This window comes from Ammospiza caudacuta, chromosome 1, assembly GCF_027887145.1.
Source record: "Ammospiza caudacuta isolate bAmmCau1 chromosome 1, bAmmCau1.pri, whole genome shotgun sequence".
NCBI lineage: Eukaryota > Metazoa > Chordata > Aves > Passeriformes > Passerellidae > Ammospiza > Ammospiza caudacuta.
In genome coordinates this window covers 131,391,435-131,412,681 of record NC_080593.1, presented here as the reverse complement: position 1 = coordinate 131,412,681, position 21,247 = coordinate 131,391,435, and the positions used below count along the sequence as shown (strand labels likewise).

Here is a 21,247-nt window from a genome sequence, read left to right as displayed (position 1 = left end):
TGCTTCTTTGCCTAACTAGTCAGACATTCCCTTCAACTTCCTCTGAAAATAAGCCACATCTAACCAGTGCTGGCCACTGTCACAGACAGACACTTGGATTAGGAACATGGCAGAGAGATTCCCTGCTCCGCAATTACATAATTTCCTAACTATATATGGCAAAATGTGTTGATATTAACATAAAAGTCAGTGTGATTTTAAATATCTTTTCTTAATTCTAAACTATTTCTCGTTTTCACTTGACAAAGAAAAATCACAGCCTCTTGACACAGGTCTATGAAGTGAAACATGGAGAATCATTTCTCAGGACCTAAGGCAATTAGGGAAAGAGATACATCTCTGAGAATGGAAAGAGAGGAAGCTCCTAACATATGAGCTGAGGCTTCTCCTCCTCTTGCTACTGTGTAAAAAGCAGAAGCAAGGCTGTGCAATGAGGTATATGTCCATATGTGCATCTGTATTTTCTCTCCCAGAACCTCTGGAACTTGCCGAACAATTTCAAATAAATTTGAAGATAGACAGGATTCCAAATGATTACATCTTACAAGATTCATAAAAGTTGGCAGCCAAAAGACCTTTAAGTGCCCAACATAAACACCCTAAGAAGATGGCTGAAACACATCATATGCTATCAAATACCCAAAGAATCCAGACAAGAAAGTCTTTCAAAACATATGAATGCCTCTCCCCCCCAAAAAAACCCAGAACAACTCAACTGAAACTTACAGATTTCTATGAGACAGAAATGTGTAAGAAAAGAAACTACTACTATCACAAAATTAGTTGGCTACTAGATCAAACTTTCACTTAATGTTGTAGCTATGGAAAGAAACAATTGCCTGTCTGAAGCCTCAGATGCCATGTGATACTCAGAAGGTAACAAGTGGAGTTAGCAATAATTCCTTAGAAGGCCTTTCCTTTCCAGCTAGTCTGAGCTGTGTTACCAACCACAGGGTTATGTAACCCCTCTGAACTCATTACTTACCCAGAAGGGGACCTTTTCCAGGCAATGATTCATCTCTTTTATGCTGCCCAGGCAAATGCTGAGTATCTTGTATTTTACTAGAAACTACAGGATGCGTATATGAATCGGTTGTTTTCACAGAACCACCTTGTTTTGCCAAGGTAAACCAATCCTTTACCTGAGAAACTGTAGCCTAGGAAAAGAAGTTTCATAGAACAATTAAAATTTCTCTGTTTATTGTCATATTTCTGAGAGCTACAGCTTACTGTCCATAGGAATTCTGTGCAGTCTGTTTGTGTAGATTTCTGTAAGGATAGTTCCCAATGCAGAGAGGTGTGTGACAGTAGCTGAGCATACTTGTATGAGTTGAGCTTCTGTTTAAGTTGTATTACAACTCATCAACCTTCTTCTATAGTATAAAAAAACTTTGAATATAAAAGCTATTTCGAGGATCAGAGAACCAGAAAATGGTGTAGGTTGAAAGGGACCTTGAAGATCATCTATTTCCAACCCTTTGGCACTAGACTAGGTTATTCAAGAGTCAGTTGTCCCATTAGATTGTGACCTCGGTTAAAATAATTCTACCCAATTCATTCAATCTATCTTGATGTTAAACCTACTAAATATGTTTAATTTACCTCGCCAAGTGATACATAGAACTTCTTCATAGTCAATGAAGTCAACGAAGAGTCATCCTCCTCCACCTCAGGAGAGGGAGAACTTGGGCTTTGCTTCCTTATCCTTATCCAGGGAGAGTAGTCACTATCTATAATGAAATTAATGCCAGTCTTGCTCCATTCTACTTGTGATATCAATTTAGCTAGTCTGAAATTAAATGTTGAGACAAGAAAATAATTAATTTTAGCTTTTAATCAGAGAAACAGGTAATTTCCTCAAAGAACTGGCAATTTTAAAAAACTGTCTATCTAAAAAAATGGTTACAGAGAACTTCATGATGCTTTTTTCATAGAATAATGGAATTATAGAATATCTTGATTTGGAAGGGGCCCACAGGTATCAATCCAGCTAGGTATTATTTCAGCCTTCAACAGCTGTCACATCTGTAAATGCCACTACTGCACTGCACAACTCACCAGCACACAATAGTGCCCTACTTGCATTACCAAGCTTTACCAGTACACTTCTTTCAGGATTTTGCATTTATCTCTGCAGTTCCAAGCCCTGCCAAGATTCCCTTGAACATTTTGTTCACTAAAATTGAACTGTTTTCCCAGACTGCAGAAGTTCTGTATCACTACCAAAGACTACACCTCCAGGTCCTGACAGAAGCAGACTTCCAGCAGGAATGCCACAGCACTGATTACACTGATGGAACTTGCAGCTGAGAACAAGACAGCTGGCACTCTTGTGTTGAGCTGGCCGCCCTATAGGGATTCCAAAGTACTGTTCCAAAGAACAGTTCACAAGTGCTACTCTGTGTTAGTGTGAACATATTGCAGTGTTCAGGAAAGGCAATTTTAGAACCACATGACAACAGTGAGGATGCTCTGGCCCCAAGAACTGGGCAGAACTTAGTTAAGTTAGAAACAAGTACAAAGCCAACCAAGTCACATGTGAAGGGAAGATGAAGCCTACACTTGAGCCTACAACCAAGTGAATGCTCAGTTTTATTTGTGCCCACTATTGGAGACCAATTACAATTTATTTCTAGAGTTAGGGTGTCTTCATCTTCACATCTGAACTTACCTTGATTCTGATTCAGAAAAGCAGCTTGAACTGCTGATGTCAGTTGAAATTAGGTACATGCTTAAAGATGGTTTTATGCAATTCTCTTGGTAACTCTGCTTAATCAAACAGTTTGCTATAGCAGAAGATCAAAGTTATTGTTTCATGGGGCCAAGATATGTGTAAAGCAGGCTGTTAACAAAGGTATAATTCAGCACTCTCACAGTTTGCTTGTTCTTTGCACACTTTTCCCCCTTGAACTTAGGTGCGGTTTCCAGGTTATCAAAAATAAAAAACATTTTACATTTTTTAAATGTATAAGTCTATACCCCAGTAGCCACTTTGCCATTACAATCAGCAAATATGAGTTTTGTGAACCATATTTCCAGGCTGCCTCTCCTTTTGGACCCCTAAAATATGCTACAATCATCTGCATCTAGACACAGCCTTAAGGGATATAGAGGTAGGTCTTCCCAAAAATGCACACTAGATCTCCTGAACATCTGCTGAATGGACATCTGGAAAAACATTGCAAGTTTTTAACAGTAAATCATCCAGCTACGCCATGGCATCCCACAGAGGACTTTGTTAAACTCTGACAGAGGCCCCAAAGACACTAGACTAATAATTAAAATAAAAAACACTTCCTGTTTTTTCCAAATTAATTTCATAGACTTGTAACTTCTACTTATATGGCTTACATATTTATTAGCAAAAGATGCATTGCTAACATGACTTCTCTGAGGTACAGAGATTTAGAAATCAGTAAATCCCATTCTTACCCTCTTTGTAATGGTGTAGTATAGGATGTAATTCATGGTCAAGGAAAATAAAAGCATGAGTGAAAAAAGTCACTAACTTTATCCAGGTCAATAAAACATTACAATAAAGAGAACAGGACAAGAGAGGGCAAAACCACTTTAAGAATACTACGGAGATTTATTAAACAAAAGAGGAAAATGTAAAAATTTATAAATAAAAGACAGCATAAAAGATTGCAATACCTGTATTCAAAGTAACAGTCACTTTCTAGAAACGCTGGAAGCCTTTCTTTCTTAATCCACTCAATTGCTTGTTCTTGATCAAGTTGCTATTAAAAAAGAAATGCCAAATTTTTGCAATTCTTTACTTTCTTGACTAACTTGCCACTTAACTGATTCTCTACATCCCCCTTCTACAGAAGCATTGTCTCAGGAAAACAAATACAGAATGAACATCACCTTTACGCTGGAAAAATTACTTTCCTATTAAAAGCTAAGAAGATCTAAACCTGATTTCACCTATTAAGAGTTCAAATTTTGTAACAAATCATGAGTGGTTTTTCTTCAGAAATAATGCGTGCATGAATCATTCTTTTACTGCACAATTTCAAATGCAAATTACATGCACAAAAAATTTCTGCAGCAGGAAACTGCTGCTTTCTGACTTTGACACATTTTATAAATAATAGATATTATTTTTCCTCAAAAATTTGAAGAGTAAAGAACCTTAAATTAAGTTATACTTTCATAATGAGAAAGCTCTGGAAAATAAAACCAAAATAAAACAAATAGAAATCCAATTAGTTATCACCTCTCATGCTTTTATGTGTTGGATCACTGCATAACTGCATTGTACACAGTAATTCTCATAGTGGAAACCCACGCTTGGTATCACCTGGGGCCACAACAAATTTCTGCTCAGGCAGTTTAAGCTTCAGTGCCTCATTGAAGCAGAAAGAGAGGGGCCTCCAAGGAGTAGTTTGGGGGGTGAAAGGGAAATGTTGAGCAGCAAGTTACACGGAGACTGCTAGTTCCAATGAAGTAAGAGTAAGATCTCTGACTATGGCCACAACGATCCATAGCTGCTTCCCTTAGAAATTACGTACAGCCCTTCCTAGTATTTTTTTAATAGTGTACTTTTTCCACTCTTAGGGGATGACCTATTTTATTCATCTGAGATGCATTTTTCCTTTTACTGAAGGCGAGAGTAATTATTTTGAAGAATGTAGTAACTACCCTTGTCCATAAAAACAGGTGAAGTTTGGGCAAGGATGGATACTACTTGTTATATCAGGTAACCAGTTTATGTAGATCACAGCTTGAATTTTCTTTCCATGAGCTAATATTCCATTCGGGGCAAGGGTTATTTCTGCCTCATACGTATCTGTAGGGGATTAAAAAAATCTGAATTACTCAGAAAGTGGGTGGTTTCATTTAGAGAGAAGAAAATATTTCAAAATATGGAAAGCTTATGTTGGCAGTGGCTCATACAATGTAATTTTGTGGAGATGGAGACTAATTACTCCCAACCACACAGTGTATGCTTCTTCTTGGCAATTGACAAGTTTTTTTGAAACACAGAAGATAGTTTCTTTATTTTGGCATTTAATATTTATGCATTTACTGACTTACAGCCCAGTTTTTTATCTGAATGATTCATAACATGCTCACGTCTGTACATAGCTGGTACACAAAATTATATGTCATATCAGAAGGAAAAAATTTCTATTCTTTCCTCATCCCCAGAGAAAGTTGCTACATTTAATCTGATGGAGTTTGTTACCTTGGTTAGTTTCTTTACCCAATCAGCCTCAGACCTTGCTAGGACTCAATCCAGCAAAGCTTTTCGCACGTGTTTAAGTTTAAGCATGTGTTTAACTTCCCTTGATTAAAGTTAAAAACATACTTAAGTGCTTTGCTGAACTGGGGTTTCTCTGAAGTAAGGTATGTGGGATGCCAGCCAGTTTCTTTCCATAGTTGTGATCTATTTTACACAAGTCCACAGATTTTTTTTCTCAATGTATTTCACACCATGACATTGACTTTGGATTAGAAGATACTTACTTCCATATCAATGATTTGCAAACGTGCAAACACACATGAAGAAAACTTTTGCTTATCTGTAAATTTGTAACAATCTGAGAGGGAAGTAAAATACAGAGAAAAATACCACTGTGTGTATTTCTTAGCCAAGATGTGTTTAAATTCAGGCCATAGCCTGAAAGGCCTACTAGGATTTTCCAGTCATAACTCCTTTTCATAAGTAACCTGCCAGTGATGTTCACTCAAGGTGACTTTTTGTAATCAATGTAACATTTAAAAACAACTCTCAATCTCTTTAGTTCCTGTGAAGGCAGTCAAAGCAAAGCAGACAGCATCACCTGACAACTGAAAGATCAAATCCTACTTGATTTGAACAGAACTACTTGACAGAGTTGTTCTGGGGTGGTTTCTCCTGGTGCAGTCACTGTAGTGCAATGAATGGAGCTGACTTCTTTCACCCTGTGTAGTTGCAGTAACCATTTGAGACAAACTGTTTCACAGATCATTTTGCTCCAGCTCAGACTTGAGATGTCAAGCTGAACTGGATGAGGCATCTAAGTTACCCATCAAGTAAAGGAGGAATCAAAAATAAGAAGAACTATCACCCTTTTGCCCCAAAAGGAGAAGAAAGGGTACTGAGGCATTTTGTTCCTCAAAAGGCTGTAATGCTTCCCATCTATGGAAAACATCCCAGGGAAAGAAATGGAATCTTAAATAATACTGAAGCCCTGTTTCTCCAGACCACATGAAATAAGAACATAATAGTGAAATGGCTTTGAATTGCTCAAGAAAGGCCATCTACAGTGGTAATGATGGGAGGTTAGCCCAGAGAGCAATGTAAGGCACACTTGCACAAACACACAGCATTTCCTCAGTTTAATATTGAGAGAACAAATAAGAAATCAAGAACAGCTCTTCTGCTTTTGTGCTCTCAAGCAAAGTATTTGTGAAAATTATTATTTAACATGGTAGGGATGTCTGTGAGCCTTGTCCTTTTGTATCATTTGTCCAGTTTAAATGCAGATAATTGCAGTATCACATTAGTATCACTTTGTTAAACATCATTGCCTTTTGACCTCTCTCAACACTGTTTTCTTTTCTAAAAATCATTAATCTTATACTGGGAAAAGCAGTGGTCTGTTACAACTCCCTGCTTTTCTCTCAGCTTTCCAGCTGTGACATAATTTTGAGCAGGCACTGAAAAAAATGGAGCAAGACCTTATACTGGCCTTGAATAAAAGGAAATGAAGACATGTTAGTCACATCCATGCAAAATAAGAAAGAAAGGAATAAACCAAGCATCCCAGTGAAACTTTTTTTTTGTACTTGAAACCTGTTGTTTAAAGGTAAAATCCCATGTCAAATTACACCGACTTGTATTCTCCCAGGTGAATAAGATGCTTCAACAGCAGATTTTAACCTGCCTAATTTGGTGCTGAAGATGGCCCTGGAGATAAGCAGGTGAGAATACCAAAACTGATACTGTCTAAGCAAGCCTGAAAACAGATTTTTTTTTCCTAAATTCCAACCCATCTTTCCATTAATTTAGCTCTCTTCTTGCCAAAGATTATTTTTTCTGGCCATTGAAATTGATGCTAACCATGTAAATCCTTTAGGAATTAATGGAAGAGAGACTTATGTGTTGCCAGACCACAGATGAGCTCATAGCCACACAAGGAAATTAATTAATAAGGAAAGACTGAGCTGCATTAGTTTCAGTCAATTTGCACATTCCAGGGATCACTAGTAAAGTAACTGTTGTCATAATATTTTTTCTTTTAATATTAAAAAGTATTCAGACCACACAGCTGAACCCTGCCCTACAGAATCTTCAAAATTCTGTGCTACAGGATGTGCATCTGTAATTCCATTCACTTGTCTGCTAGACACATGTGCATTACAGGGCATAATTTGGCCCATCATTATGTTTTCCTAACATAAATTAACATTTTTCCCAAGCTACCAAGCCAAACACAACAATAATGATTGCCAGTATCTCTATATTAAGATCTAAATATAAACTCAGGGTCCATAAGATGCTTACCATAGTGTTGCAATTTGGATCAATACTGAAGGTTGAAGAAGCAGTGTGCATTTTGGAGAGCTGCCCATCATTCTTTTCCTTGCTTAGAACATCATAAATGGGGCTTGGAGGTTTTTGATCATGTAGAATATTTTTCGGCTGGCTTTCCAGGCGTTGTGGGGCATCATTAACTACTTCAAAAGCCCCAGCATCAGAGTTAAACTTCACTGGCTGGGCAAAAGTCTACAAAAGAAATTAGGAAGGTTTATGGTACTGTAATAAGGCAACTGTCATTTAACAAATTACTTTTTATGATATAGAGGCATCCTACAGAATAGAAAATTGCATTATGAGGCTTCTTTCTCTTTGGGCCTGAAATAGTAATTTTTCTGCATTCTTGTTTTTGCTGTATAGCTTTCCAAAGCATTCCTACCTTTTTATTTCAGCAATGCCTAATTGTCAAGAATTGAATTCATCTAGATCACAGACCATTCTTTTTCACATGCAAATAATTGATTCAGTACATGAAGTCTAGAATATATAATTAACTGTGACTTTACTAACTGTCCTACAGAGAAGTACTCACCTACAGGATCAGATCTACAGTATTATTCTCCCATTTGTTATTATCAACAATCAAGGCATGAAAATGTTAGCAATGAAACTGACCTTTTAAATGTAAGATTCATTTGAGGAGGATGAATCTGATGATTTTCATATGTAGGAAAGGTTTGTCACCATACTGTTACTTGTAGGTCAGACAACTATCAAAACCCATGTCCTGTAGCAAATTTTATTGTACATCACTAGTTCAGTCAAATACTGTATAACAGACGAGATGGACTGTACTCCAATTTCGGCCATGCAAATGTGACTTTTGTCAACTCACAAAACCCCACTGCACATGTACACACTAAAACAGAGCCATAATTCATCTTTTAAGCTCTGGTATCAGGTATTTCCCTGAAAAACTATCTTTCAAATTCTCTTATTTGAAATGAAGAGGAAAAACATGGATGGATTTTACAGAAGTCATAGAGAATACCCATGACAGTTATGAATAGGAGATTATATAGAACTTATGTGCATTATATACTCTATATTATATAGAGTATATAAGCAGCATGGCACTCAGCTGGATGACAAGGCATGTTGTATTTAGGTACTCAGGAAACTATGGCTACACCTAAACCCAGTGCCAAAACTTATTTTGGCTTTGTTCCAGACAGGATCTCACCTGGTGTTTGCACAGTTGTCATTCTCCTGCATTTAATAAGAATATTTTATTTGTTCAAGTACTGTATTTTTAATTTCCTTGAACTTTTTCATATATCACATATATGCACCCAGACATAACTCATATACATTCTAAATATGTTAAATACATGCTACATCTAACATAGAAATATACTACAGAACAATTTGATTCTTCTTCACACCTGTATAAGCCCAAAGTAATGATATTAGTGTCATCTATTTTGTTGCTTCTGTTTGAAGCCCCCTTGTTGATCAATGTCTTGTAGAGCAATGCCCAGAATTGAACCATGTGGCTGCAATATGTTTTTTCAACATTCCCTACTTATCCCATAATGTCTCACTGTAGAGGCTCAGCCTGGCAAAGCACACAGCGTGTGAGAACTTTAAGTGTACGATGACATCAGACCGTCACTGCTCAGGCAGGGCCATGCACTGAATTGCATGAGTCTGTTCAGTTACCTAACTTCAGCTGAAGTCATGGATTGGTTTTTGTTCTCTGACACCTTCTGCCTCTTTTGGCATTAGTTTTCTCCAGGGCACTTAGCAGGTTTTAGTACTTTTTTTTCCAGATGTACTGAACAGCATCTAACAAACCTTTCATGTGCAGTAGATTTCCCTACACACAGACCTCCTCCCAGTTTGCTATGTGCACACTTCATTTACTTTCAAACCTAATTTGTGCTGCTACCAGCTTTTAAGTGACTAACTCTGCAACCTTAATAGCATTTAAATGTTTTCTTCCTTATATATTCCTTCATGTTTTAAACAAAGAAAGTGAAGAAAGTACACTAAGAAACAAAGTACTTCAGTCTCTTAGGATTTGAAATCCTCTTGCTTGTGGAAAAAAAGCAAACAAAATGCAAATTTCATAATAAAAGGCTTTGTGACTAGACATGATGATATTGTTTTAGTTTCATATTTTTCAAATTGAAAACTAAGCAAATACAGTATTAGTTTAGCACATATATCTACTTTTATTTAATAATTTGTAACATACTCTAGATTTAGGAATTTTTTGATACTTATTCCATTTAACTCAACAGAAAATTGTTGCAATTTTAATGTAGTGAAATGGATGCTAGTGACAATTTTTAAAATGTAAAGTGTGTTGCTGTTTTGGGGTGGGGTCTGACTACCAATCATTTATAAGACAAATATACTAATGGAGCAAAAGAACATGCACTGATGGGATAGGAAGATTTAGGCTTCATACACCATATACTTGACTGAAAAAGGGGGCTGTAGTTCAGACTTTTGAGGTTTGGAGGTAGTTACTCATCCCCAGGGACATCAAATGCAGCATACTTCTTCTATCAGTCAGAGAGTAGCCAGCAGACTTGACACTAGTAAGGATGCATCTGGAATAGTGCTCCAGTTGTGGGTCCCCTGTACAAGAAGGATATTCACATATTTGATCAAGTCCATCAGAAGACCACGAGACAGCCAGAGGCTGGAGCACTCACCCCTGAGGGAGAAGCTCTAGGAGAACTAGCAGCAGCCTCAGTGTATTTACAAGGAGATGGCTGAACAGATAAGGCCAGGCTTTTTATGGAGGGGTATGGTGGGAGGACAAGAGACCACTTGTCATACACTGAAACAACAGAGATCTCAGCTGGATTATAAGAAAAAAGGTGATTTTGGGATGATTAGCACTGGAATAGGCTGTCCAGAGAGGAATCAGCTGTTAGAGGTTTTCAAGACCAACTGCAGAAAGTGCCAAGCAACCTGGAGTCAGTATTAAAGCACTGACCTTGCTTTGAGAAGAAAGTCACGCTACAGACCTCCTCAAAGTCTCTTCCAGGCAGTAATCTATGATTCTGTATGAATCAGAAGTTTCCAAAAGAGCATCTCTCTATCTCTCAAGCTATCATACAAAAGCATTTTAGAATAATTTAAATCTTTCTGGAGAAGCTTGTTTACTCAAAAAATCTAGAATGATAAATCAGAATGTATTTATAAGCATAATAAAAGAAGAGACAATTCCTAATCTTCTTAACCTATCACCACCACAAAAATAAAAGTGACAATGTTATGAGAAAAATAAAATGGGAACACCCAAAAAACCACCCCAGAATCTGATTTTTTGTAGGAAACATTTTCCCTTCACACAGGACAGAGGATCAGTCAATCCATTTTCCTTTCTGCATCTGAAGAGCTTTGGGGCAAAACACTCAGTCTAACCACTCTCACACATTACATTAGCCACAAAAAAAATGCACCAAGAAACTCTTCAGTATCCTTTAGCAAACTTAAAACCTTTCCAGTGGAAGTCAAATACTGTAAAATCCTGTAACACTTCTCAGGACAATGAGAGAGGTTTATGGCACGACCAATATTCCATCCTTGCAATAATGAGGAATCTCTTCAGTGAAGACGCCTATGCTAAGGAGTGGATCATAGTCTACACTACAAAGGAAAGGGGGAAAATTATCCATGCCAATCTAATATACTAAGAAATGTCTTTCTTACCCCACATTTGGCAAGTGCTTTTGCCTTTTTACAGACAAGTAAAATACACTAACCAAAGATTAAGTGTACCATTCTCTTTAGTTCGAGCCAATTTTTGATGCTTTGAAGATAGAAAGGGAAATCTCCAGAGAAATTATACCTCAAGATGTTAAGAAAAAATAAATCGGGTTTGGCAGGAGCCTTGAAGCTTGGGGTTCATACATTGTCAATGTAGCACAACAAATAAGATAAAGGACTTGAGAATACCAACAAATAAGAAATCTACAGACTTTGCAAATGGTTTCACTTGCAGGAAATTCTCCTCCCAAAGTCAGTATTACCAACGTAACACAGTGTAGTAATCTCAGCTTCAGAAAAAATCCCTGAGCAAATAACAAAAACCTGTTTTCAGACTGTGGTAGCAATACTATTAAATGAATAAACAATTGCATGTACTTTTTTGACAGCAAAGAAATTTCTTAGCTGTCAAATGCACATTGAATATGGTTTTCAGCTGAAAAATAAACAGAATACATAGTTCTGAAACCTGAAGTTATACACTTAACTGAAGGGAAGACAAATTTCTCTCAGTCCTCCCATAACAGAAACCAAAACAGCATGCATCATCATGTTGCCAGGATATCAGACATATAAATCTCACTGTTCTCTTTCTTAACAGTTTTCAGATACACACAACTTCAGATACAATTAGGAAATGTGTAAATATGTTCACATCCCAGACCCAAATAATGTAGTTTGATCCCAAGAGAAACAGAATGACCACAACTTGGCTGCTTCTTAGGTTAAGGGTGGGAGTGAATAGAGATCTCATCCAGGAGCATAGCCAAAATTTCCTTAAGAAGGGTATATGTATATCATAAATAAATGTCAGTGAGAGTCCACACCAGAAAAGAATTTAAGCAGCTCTATGAAGTATCTGGAAAAATTCACACTACACATGGTCAATGAAAAATCTCCCACTGACTTTAATGAGTCCAGAATTTCCCTTCTGTTGATGAGTAAGACAAAAGACATAATCACATATCACAATCTAATTAAGAGCAGAACATTTAGAGTAAACATATTATTAATAAGGAATGTAGTCAGGAATGCTTTGTTTGCTTCCTTCAATGTCAAAGATATGATGTGAGTTTTAGTGCTGGGTAAGCCTCAATATAACATGCAGGTAGGGCCTTACTTCTATCAAAGCCTTTTAAAGGGAGGTTATATTGGCAACTGCAGCCTCCCTCCTCCCACCTGGAAAAGACAAGAGGAAACTAATGAGCATGCACTGATGCCTTGAATTGATTATTTGATGCATGGAATTATTCAAAGTTATCTTCAAAGCAGTGAAGAGCCTGAACTGTGCTGCAGAGTGGATTGCTTTTTTGCTTTCAGCCCTTTCTGTAATCTGTGACTCAGATCAAGCAAGATTTTATTTATGACAGCACTAGGTTCTCAGGACTTTCTTCTTCAGAAAGGCCAACTGGCCTAAGCTTTATTACTTAGGCTTTAATTTTTTTCAGAATCATCACCTGCACCAAATGCTGGACCCCAGACTACCTGGAGGAGAACTTTACAGTGAGAACAATGTCAAAATAAATATTCTTCAAATCTAAAGTTGATCAAATTATGGTCACTTAGAAGATTTCTGCTGCAAGGGAAACCAACAATCAGGGACTTGCCATCAAATTGTCATCTCCTGAATGTGCATCAATTCAGGCACAAGGTAGCACTTCTGTCTCCAGTACAACTCCTTGAGGTTGCAAAGAGGAGGAGTGTGGCTTCCTCAGGATCACTGGTAACTGGAAAATGACAGGTCAGATCCAGCATGGACTTGGGATGGAATGAGTAGCAAGCAGCTTGTAGAGTGCAGGAGAAACAAGTTGACATTACTGTGCTTGCCTTCAACACTGAGCTGGATGGCAACTTCTGACTCCTGAATTTCCATTCCTACTAAACATATCCTTGGATGTTTTTAGTACATGGATCAGAGATTCAAATTCTAGCCTGAACTCCTAGAAATGGAAATGTGTCCAGGCCAACGTTTCTCTTAAATCTTTCATTTTACATTAGTTACTAAGGAAGGTGTAACTCGTTTGTGTGTCATGTAATTGGTTTCGGCTACTGTGAAATCACCGCACTACTGGCAACAAGTGCCCTCCTGAGGTTTTTTGCATTATGTGTTTCAGAAATACTTTCTGTAAATTACACTTTATTACAGTACATAGCTCTTTGGAGTACCTAGATATTTATGTCAGATTACGCTGAATGTCACTATAACAAGAGGATCACTTAAGGGACACACTGTAAATCAAAGGAAAAAAAAAACATTAAAAATCTGCTGCTGTTATAGCAAGTCCCCAGTGATACAATTTTCCATATGCTAATGGTGCATTATAAATCAATGCAGAAGCAGTCCCTTAAAATAAGCATATGCTCCCCCTCATTTCTTGTATCAAGTCTCACAATATTTTCAGTTTAACTTGTTGCCTAACTACTAGCACACCTGGGTAATGCTGTTCCCAGGCAACAGTGTATAAGCACAACAAGAATAAAGCAATGGAAATTTCAATGCACTGTTTTAGTAGAAGCCTTCTGAGAAGGAGAGGGTAATCAGGAATGTAAGGTATTCAAACCACAGAACTCAAGGTATTAACAGAACTTAATCCTGAAGAGGATAAATCCTTAGCAAAATATCAAAGAGAAAATAAAACCAATTATGAGAACATTACAGTTAAAAATAGCTAATAGAGCATCTGTTTTCATGAAGATATGTAAATATGTGGAAGAGAGACCATGCGTCATCTTAGAAACCTACCAGATTACCAGCATAAACCAGTGTTTACTCAGGAGTGACTGTGAACTCTTTTCTGTGGGCTTCCAGAGCTGTCAGGAGTGCCTGGACAATTGCTGCAGTTCAGAGCTGCTGAGCTGTGCCAGGACTGTGGGCTGAGGAGCCCTCTGAGGCCAAGGAGAATTTTGGCCTGTAACGGATGTCCTGAAATTTGTGTATGTCCAAGGAGATCAAGAGACTAAAAAGGCTGAACTTCTTACCCACTCTATCTTCTGCAATTTGGGTAAAACTAGAAGCATTGTTTCCAAATAAGCAGCAAAGGCATGGAGGATAGTACTCCTGTGCTAAGAACAATCTAGTACATGGAAGAAGGCTGGGTTTAAAACCTAAGAACTTGGGCTTGGATTTAGGCAGATATCCTAAGGCAGCTGTGGGGCAGGGGCTGGGGGAGTTGAGGTGTTGGGGAAAGGGAAAAAGCAGCCTCTTACCACATGATTTTTTCCATCTGTGTCTCTCTAGCTTTGTATACTCTTCAGAATCTTGCAGTGCGTTGAAAGCACATAAAGACTGAACTCCTGAAAAAAGTCAGTATCGATGCTATGCACAAAACTCACACCTGACATGGAGTTAATACCTCCAGATTCTATTTCAGGATTAAAATTTGAAATGAGGAGCCCATTCTACCATCCTTAGTAGTACAATTTCCATGCAGTGTACATTTACACAAATCTATGATGTGGCTTAGAGAGACAGCTATGTCTGGTTCAATTAAGTAAGCCAAATCATTCAGTTATGAATCACAACTGAACTTATTTCATTAGTGACCTCACCAAGCCACTTTGTAGCTCCTTTGAGGTCCAAGGAGCATCAAGAAATATTCTGCTTTCTCCTAATGCTGGCAGTGGTTCCTACCAAGCAAGCTGTAGAATGGATACATGTTCTTGAAGTGTGGCCTGGTGGACTGCCTTAGGAGGGGAGCAGGCTGTGGGAGCCACAAGTGACCCTGTGGAAAGGCCTGTGGCACCTGGCAAGGGACTTTGAGTGTAAGGTGTCAGGGCCAAGACTACTAAGATGAAGTTGGATGAGGATGCCACATTGAGGGAGCAGGACTGTACATGTGACTCTCAACAGAGTGTGGGGAGCCAGGCTAGTTGATAGGGAAAAGGAGCAAAATACAGGAGAACTGCTTAAATACAAGGTACTGGGTATGATGGTCTAACTGTAACTGGATCAGCACACAGAATACAGGGTAAGGCTGCATCCTTCTGGCTGCAGATGGGAGAGGAAGAGGAGGGAAGTGCCAACTTTGAAACCTTCCAAGCCGTGAAGAGAAAGAGTTGTTTCTTAAGCTAAAATGTCAATTAATCACTGAAATTGCCAGAAAACTGTAAAAGGACAAACATTTGTTATGTTGTCATGTTGTAACACTGTAATAGAAGTGAACACCTTTTAAAAAAGTATTTATGTGTCCTTTTCATTTCGTATTCATATTATTTTAGTGCACTGTGATTTAAATACATAAATTATTAATTATGTAAGTTTAAATAAATAAATAACCTAGGGATCTTGGTGGACAACAAGCTGTCCATGAGCCAGCAGTGTGTCCCTGTGGCCAAGAAGGCTTGGTGTACATTAGGAAGAGGACTGCCAGCAAGTCAAGGGCCCTTCAGCACAATGGGAGACATTTGAGCAGTCCAGTGGAGGGCTATGAAAGTGATTAAGGGACTGGGGCAACTTTCTTATGAAGAAAGGCTGAGGGAGCTGGGCACGTTCAGCCTCAAGAAGAGATAAATAAGAGGGGCCTTATCAATGTCTATCAGTATCTCAAGCGAGGATGATGCCAGGCTCTGCTCAGTGGTGCTGAGCAATAGGACAAGAGGCAACAAGCAGAGACTGATGCCCAGGAAGTTCCACCAGAACATAAGGAAGAACTTCTTTACTGTGTGGGTGACTGAGCACCGGAACAGGCTGCCCAGAGAGGTGGTGGGGTCCCCCTCACTAGAGATAGTCAAAAACCATCTGGATGTAAATCTGTGCCATGTGCTCTGGGATGACCCCGCTTGAGCAGGGATGTTGGACCAGATGACCCACCGTGCTCCTTTCCAACATGACCCATTCTGTGATTCTGTAAATTAGCAAGAGAACGTCTGCCCCCAGAAGTCCAGATGCCTGGGCTATTCTTACTGATAATAACACTGAGCAGTAAGAGTTGCTACCATTAAAATGCAGATATATGGCAAAACATAAAATTTTCCGAGGTGAATTAAGTTACTCTTAATCTTAGTAAGGCTTTTCTTGTATTTTGAAAGGAATTTCTGTTAGGTACTTACCGGAAGACTCAAAAATTCATTAAAGAAATCGACAAGCATATCATCTGTGGCTAAGCATTCTTCCTATAGAGAGATAAAACCACAAAGCATGGCTTGTAATAATCTGCACTAATATTTAAATGCACTATTGCCTCAAACAATATTTTTTCTATGAGATATGACATGGAAGATTTTGCAAAATATTATTTCCCACTTTTGAGAATATAGTCATTGCATCACTGCTATATTCTAGCCATTGCACACTGCTAAGGTCCTTAGCAATTTAAAAGGCACATATGAAGGTAAATCCTTTATCAATGAATTTACAGATAAAGCCTTCATAAACCAAACAGCTTCTAGATGCTAAAACTTTTGAAAAAATGTGCATAAGCTAGCAGTCTAGAAATTCCCCACATTGTACCTTTCTCTCTTGCACTTGGGAAGAAGGGAGTATAATATTTCACCAGGGCCACCTTCTGCTCTCACCCTGCTGCTTAGGGATATTCGGGGACTAAAAGGGAGAAAAATAACCTGTAATTTGGCTCAGCAAGCAAGCATTGTATGCCATACTTTGAATCTGACAGAACTGGGAGGCTTCCTGTTGTCCTGATCAGAAGTGAAGACTGCATCTACAGGTGTTTTTCTATCTTTTCTGATGCCTACATTTTAAATCCTGCTAACAAGACACAAAAACTGTAGACTAGAAGTTGAATATTTTTGCTGTTGACAAATCCAAAAGTGTGGCTCCAAGTCTTACTTTTACTGACTCAGTATTTCCACCATCCCCATTTCAATTCAACAGAGGGTAAAACTGGAACATTATTCCACTGGTCTTCAGATATGCATCTTCAGTATAATGAAGACAAATAATATTTAATAGTCTCATTTTCCTGAATATTCTATAATTTCAGCCTTGCACGGCAAGGAGAATGAACTTAAATTTAATGTATTCGCCAATGGCAGCAAAGGTGTTGCAACACAAATCTTTTCTCTCTTTCTGAAGTTGGTATCATTGAACTGTGCTAATGAGGAATAGCATTAAAGAGATGTTATGCACAGGGTACAGGCAGGCAGTATCTTGATCCAAACCCCAGTGGTCTAACCTAAATGCAAATAGCTTGTGCTCAGATAAGGAAGAAATGTGAGATAGCATGCATGGCAAGTCAGGACTAGGCCTGATGGTGTTTGTCTGGCCCTAGTCTGCCAGCACTTATTCCTTAGCACTTGTACTTGCTGTGGTGGCTTAATACAACACAGGCAAGGTAGCTCAAGACCATTCCTGGAAAATGCTGCCAGTGCTGAAAGCAAGGCTTTCATGCCTTATATGTATCACAGGCCCATGGGTCAAAGCAACTGCAGTGCCATGGACCTAGAGATGTTTGGGTGCTGCTTAAATAGGGGAATTCACCAAAGTGTCTAACCCATTTTGAAATTAACAGAGAATCTTCTTACTAATGTCAATAGGAAATCAAATCTAGAAATATCAATTCTTCACAATTAGGAAAGGAAATTAATTAGAAACCAGCTGTATTCAGCCTCATGTTTGGTTTGACACTGACAAGGATGAATCTCAAGATAGGACTAGATATGATAATACATGATGAAAATATTATTAAATGACTTATTAAAAACAATTAACTTATTATTGGCTGAAGTATAAGCTCTTTAGGAATATGGGGGTAACATGATTTTAATTTTCCAAGGATATATTTCTCTGTAGTCCCATAAAACAGCAAGAAATGTAAACACAGCATTTGATTAATAGATAAAATGCTTATGATATTATTAATGTGTGCTTTATTGCTTACTGCATCTACATATTATATACTTTCCTTTGGTTTTTGGAGTATTTTTGTAGACAGCTTTATTTTCATTTAAAGTCAGTTGCACTTTCTTATGTGCACATTATAGGTTAGGGAGTTGCACGTACAATACTATAGCTTAGATTTTTGTGCCAGAAAGCATTTGGTTTCATTTCTTTCCATGTCATTTCTCCTGCAGCACAGTCTAAATTATGGCTAGAAAAAGCTGTCTTAGAATTGCAACTGAATGTTAAGGTGTGCTAGAAATTGCTCCAAACTTGTGCTTTTGTTGGTTCTGTTTATGGCAATAAACACTATAAATAAAACAGTGTCTAGAGATTCCCAAAAGCAATATCTACACATTTATACTTTAAAATACACAGGAAGTGCCCAAAAGGCACTAAGTTACAAACACATCCAAAACAGGGAATAGGCAAACATCACCTGAGCTGTAACAGTAAACATGTCATTTCTTATGAGGTAACAGACAAATATATATACCTTTCAAACAAGAAGAAAAACATCAGGGAAATCCTACAATTAGCTATGAGCAAAGAGCAAAAAAGGCAAAGTAAGGAAATTGTTAAACCTGTCATATTGAATCTTCCAGTTGTTTGTTTCCTTCTTTCATCCTAATTCATTTTCATTTCCATCTTTATTCTCCATAGCCTTCTGTTACTTTTTTCTAATTATTTTCAAACTAAGTATTTTGTCTGACAAAATTTTAAGAAATTGCTCAGTAGTCTACACTTACAAATAAAAAAAGAAATGAGAAAACAATGGTTTCCAAAATGTTTTTTTGCTTTTTTTTTGCTCCATAGCTGCATTATAAAAATAATGACCAAGCCTTATAAGCATACTTACTAACATTTCTTCTGTTATACATGGAGGTTCTGAAAAGATATTAAATATCATATGTTATCCAAGCAGTACAGTTAATCTGGTTCAACTACAATACAACAAAAAGTAGTGAGGCATGACAATCCTCCTGGGTATTCTGAAATAAAATAACTTGGTCTGAAGAAATAAAATAAACTAAGAACATGCTGTAATGTTGACCCGTGCATGAAAAGATTAACTATCACAAGAATTATTTAAATAAAAATCAAGTATTATTTAAATATATTATTTCTTATACATATCCGTTAACTTCATGTCACCTTTCCTCTGCAAAATTGATAACTAGAAGCTTGGGGGTTTAATGAAAATACAGAGACTCAAAGCTTTGAACAGTAAATATTACAAATCATGTGATAAAACTAAGAAGATCCAACTGTGTTCCCGAATAGTCAACTCTCATTCATTCTAGAATATTGTGACTTTAGTGATGCCATTTGAGGGGAGCAAAGTTCTCTCTTCGGAGCGAGGAGTTCTGCCGGGCAGGTTTACACCCGGCAGTTCAAAATGCCCCTCTTTGCGCCACCGTCTCTGTACCTGAGGCCGCCACCGTGGGCCCCGAGCCCCGTGCGACACGGAGGCGGCCCAGCCCTGCGGGGACAGTGCCACGTACCGGTGGTGAGCCTCTTGGAGCGCATCTTGCCCCGGTGAGATGCCGGGGAGCGGCGGGAGCGGCTCCTGCCCGGGTGAGATGCCGGGGAGCGGCGGGAGCGGCTCCTTCCCGGTGAGATACCGGGGAGCGGCGGGAGCAGCGCCGGGGCCGCCGGGCCCGGCCGGGGCCTGTGGCCGCCGCGCCGTTGCCATGGCGCTGCAAACACGGCCTGGGCAGTGCCCGCCCGGCAGCGCGCTCCCTCAGGGAGGACAGTCCCGAAGGAGATACCTGAGAAGCAGGAATCTGAGGATGCTTGAAGCCACAAATGAAACTAAGCACTCCCAGAATGTTCGTTCCTGCCTTGGCTCCAGCATGGAAGAAAAGGTCACGTTTCTGATGGGGTCAGTGAAAGCTGTGTGCAAAGAAGGAATTCAGCATCCTATATGAGGATTTCAGAGGGATTTAGGTGTTTCACAACTGGGATCTGAAAACCATCCTACCTAGGAAGTACCTTATCCCAGAACTGCATAAATCCTTCAGGATTTTTTGGCATGAAAGTTCGCGCAAATGTTCTCTGCCGTTGCTTGTTTCCAGACCAGCGCTGCTTTTAGTAGCTTGGCAAAAATCCCGCTGGGATGAGTTGTACAAGATGTCATGGATGCAGGGTACATGAAGGGCTCCTTTGAGAAGCCTAATCCATCAGCCAGGCTCGGGAAGTGCCCAAAAGGCACTAAGACCTTGCTATTCCCAGAAAACTGTCATTTGTGTCCCCTTTCACAGAGCAGAGTAGTATATCCAGTTGTAACGCTCAACTGTGAAAAAAAGTTTTATTTTAACTCATACATGACTTTGGTGGACTCCATGGTAACTAAAAACAGAACAAATGCACATGCCTGGGGACTGCAGCTTAAAGTGTGGAAGCTGATGAGTGTTAATAATGAACAAGCAGCAAATCTGTTACCATAGAGGCAGGGAAAATGGCTTCATCTCCTAGAAGCTCATGATATTTTGCACCCTCTACTCCAGATGTGCATTCCTACTCTGGGGGATGCCTGCCCAAACACAATCACTAGTCCAGTTGCTAAATGCCAGAATAATACTTCTTCTAATTGTCTAAATGGAATATTGTTAGCTGTGTGATTAGCTTTTGAGCTAGTGGTTTGGCAGGAGGGGGGTGTCCCTTGAGGGGACAATAGTATTTCCAAAGGCCTAAAAGATAAGCTGAATAATGTGTTCTTCAAGATACACATTTCAGGCAAACATTTCATATATATATATATATATATCTGAAGAGCATATTCAAAAGAAGTAAAGAATAAAATATGAAGATTCAGATAAGTTACCTATGGACAATTTAAATATCAGTATTCTGATGAAGTATTATCTGTTCTTACATTCTCTGTATGCAGACTCTATTCAATAAGACATGACAAATGTTAACATTGAATTTCCTAATGCTGTGTGTCAAGACATATTCTATTGTCACTATGAAATATTTCAAATAGGTATACTTAATGTAAGAGAAATTTGCTATATGTAAGAGAAATATGCATAACAGCCCATAAAATGCAAAGTTAAACCTTTCCAACAGGTAGAAGAATTGCACTCATTGTATTATGGGCCTAGATTGTCTCGTAACCAAACTACTTAATATGATTTTAAATGTTT

The 21,247-nt window shown here is 38.5% G+C and overlaps 1 protein-coding gene across 1 annotated transcript in view; it reads right to left on the bottom strand.

Moving 5' to 3' along the window:
- RGS22 (regulator of G protein signaling 22) overlaps positions 1-19,625 on the bottom strand; it is a 60,088-nt gene extending 40,463 nt beyond the window's left edge. The window contains exons 1-7 of the mRNA XM_058814395.1: positions 19,601-19,625; positions 18,955-18,983; positions 16,310-16,372; positions 7,499-7,720; positions 3,655-3,740; positions 1,603-1,789; positions 986-1,157 (exon numbers count right to left, since the gene is read on the bottom strand). Of these exons, the coding sequence (XP_058670378.1) occupies positions 986-1,157; positions 1,603-1,789; positions 3,655-3,740; positions 7,499-7,720; positions 16,310-16,372; positions 18,955-18,983; positions 19,601-19,625 (784 nt within the window). The remainder of the gene's footprint in view (positions 1-985; positions 1,158-1,602; positions 1,790-3,654; positions 3,741-7,498; positions 7,721-16,309; positions 16,373-18,954; positions 18,984-19,600) is intronic.
- Positions 19,626-21,247: the final 1,622 nt, after the last annotated feature.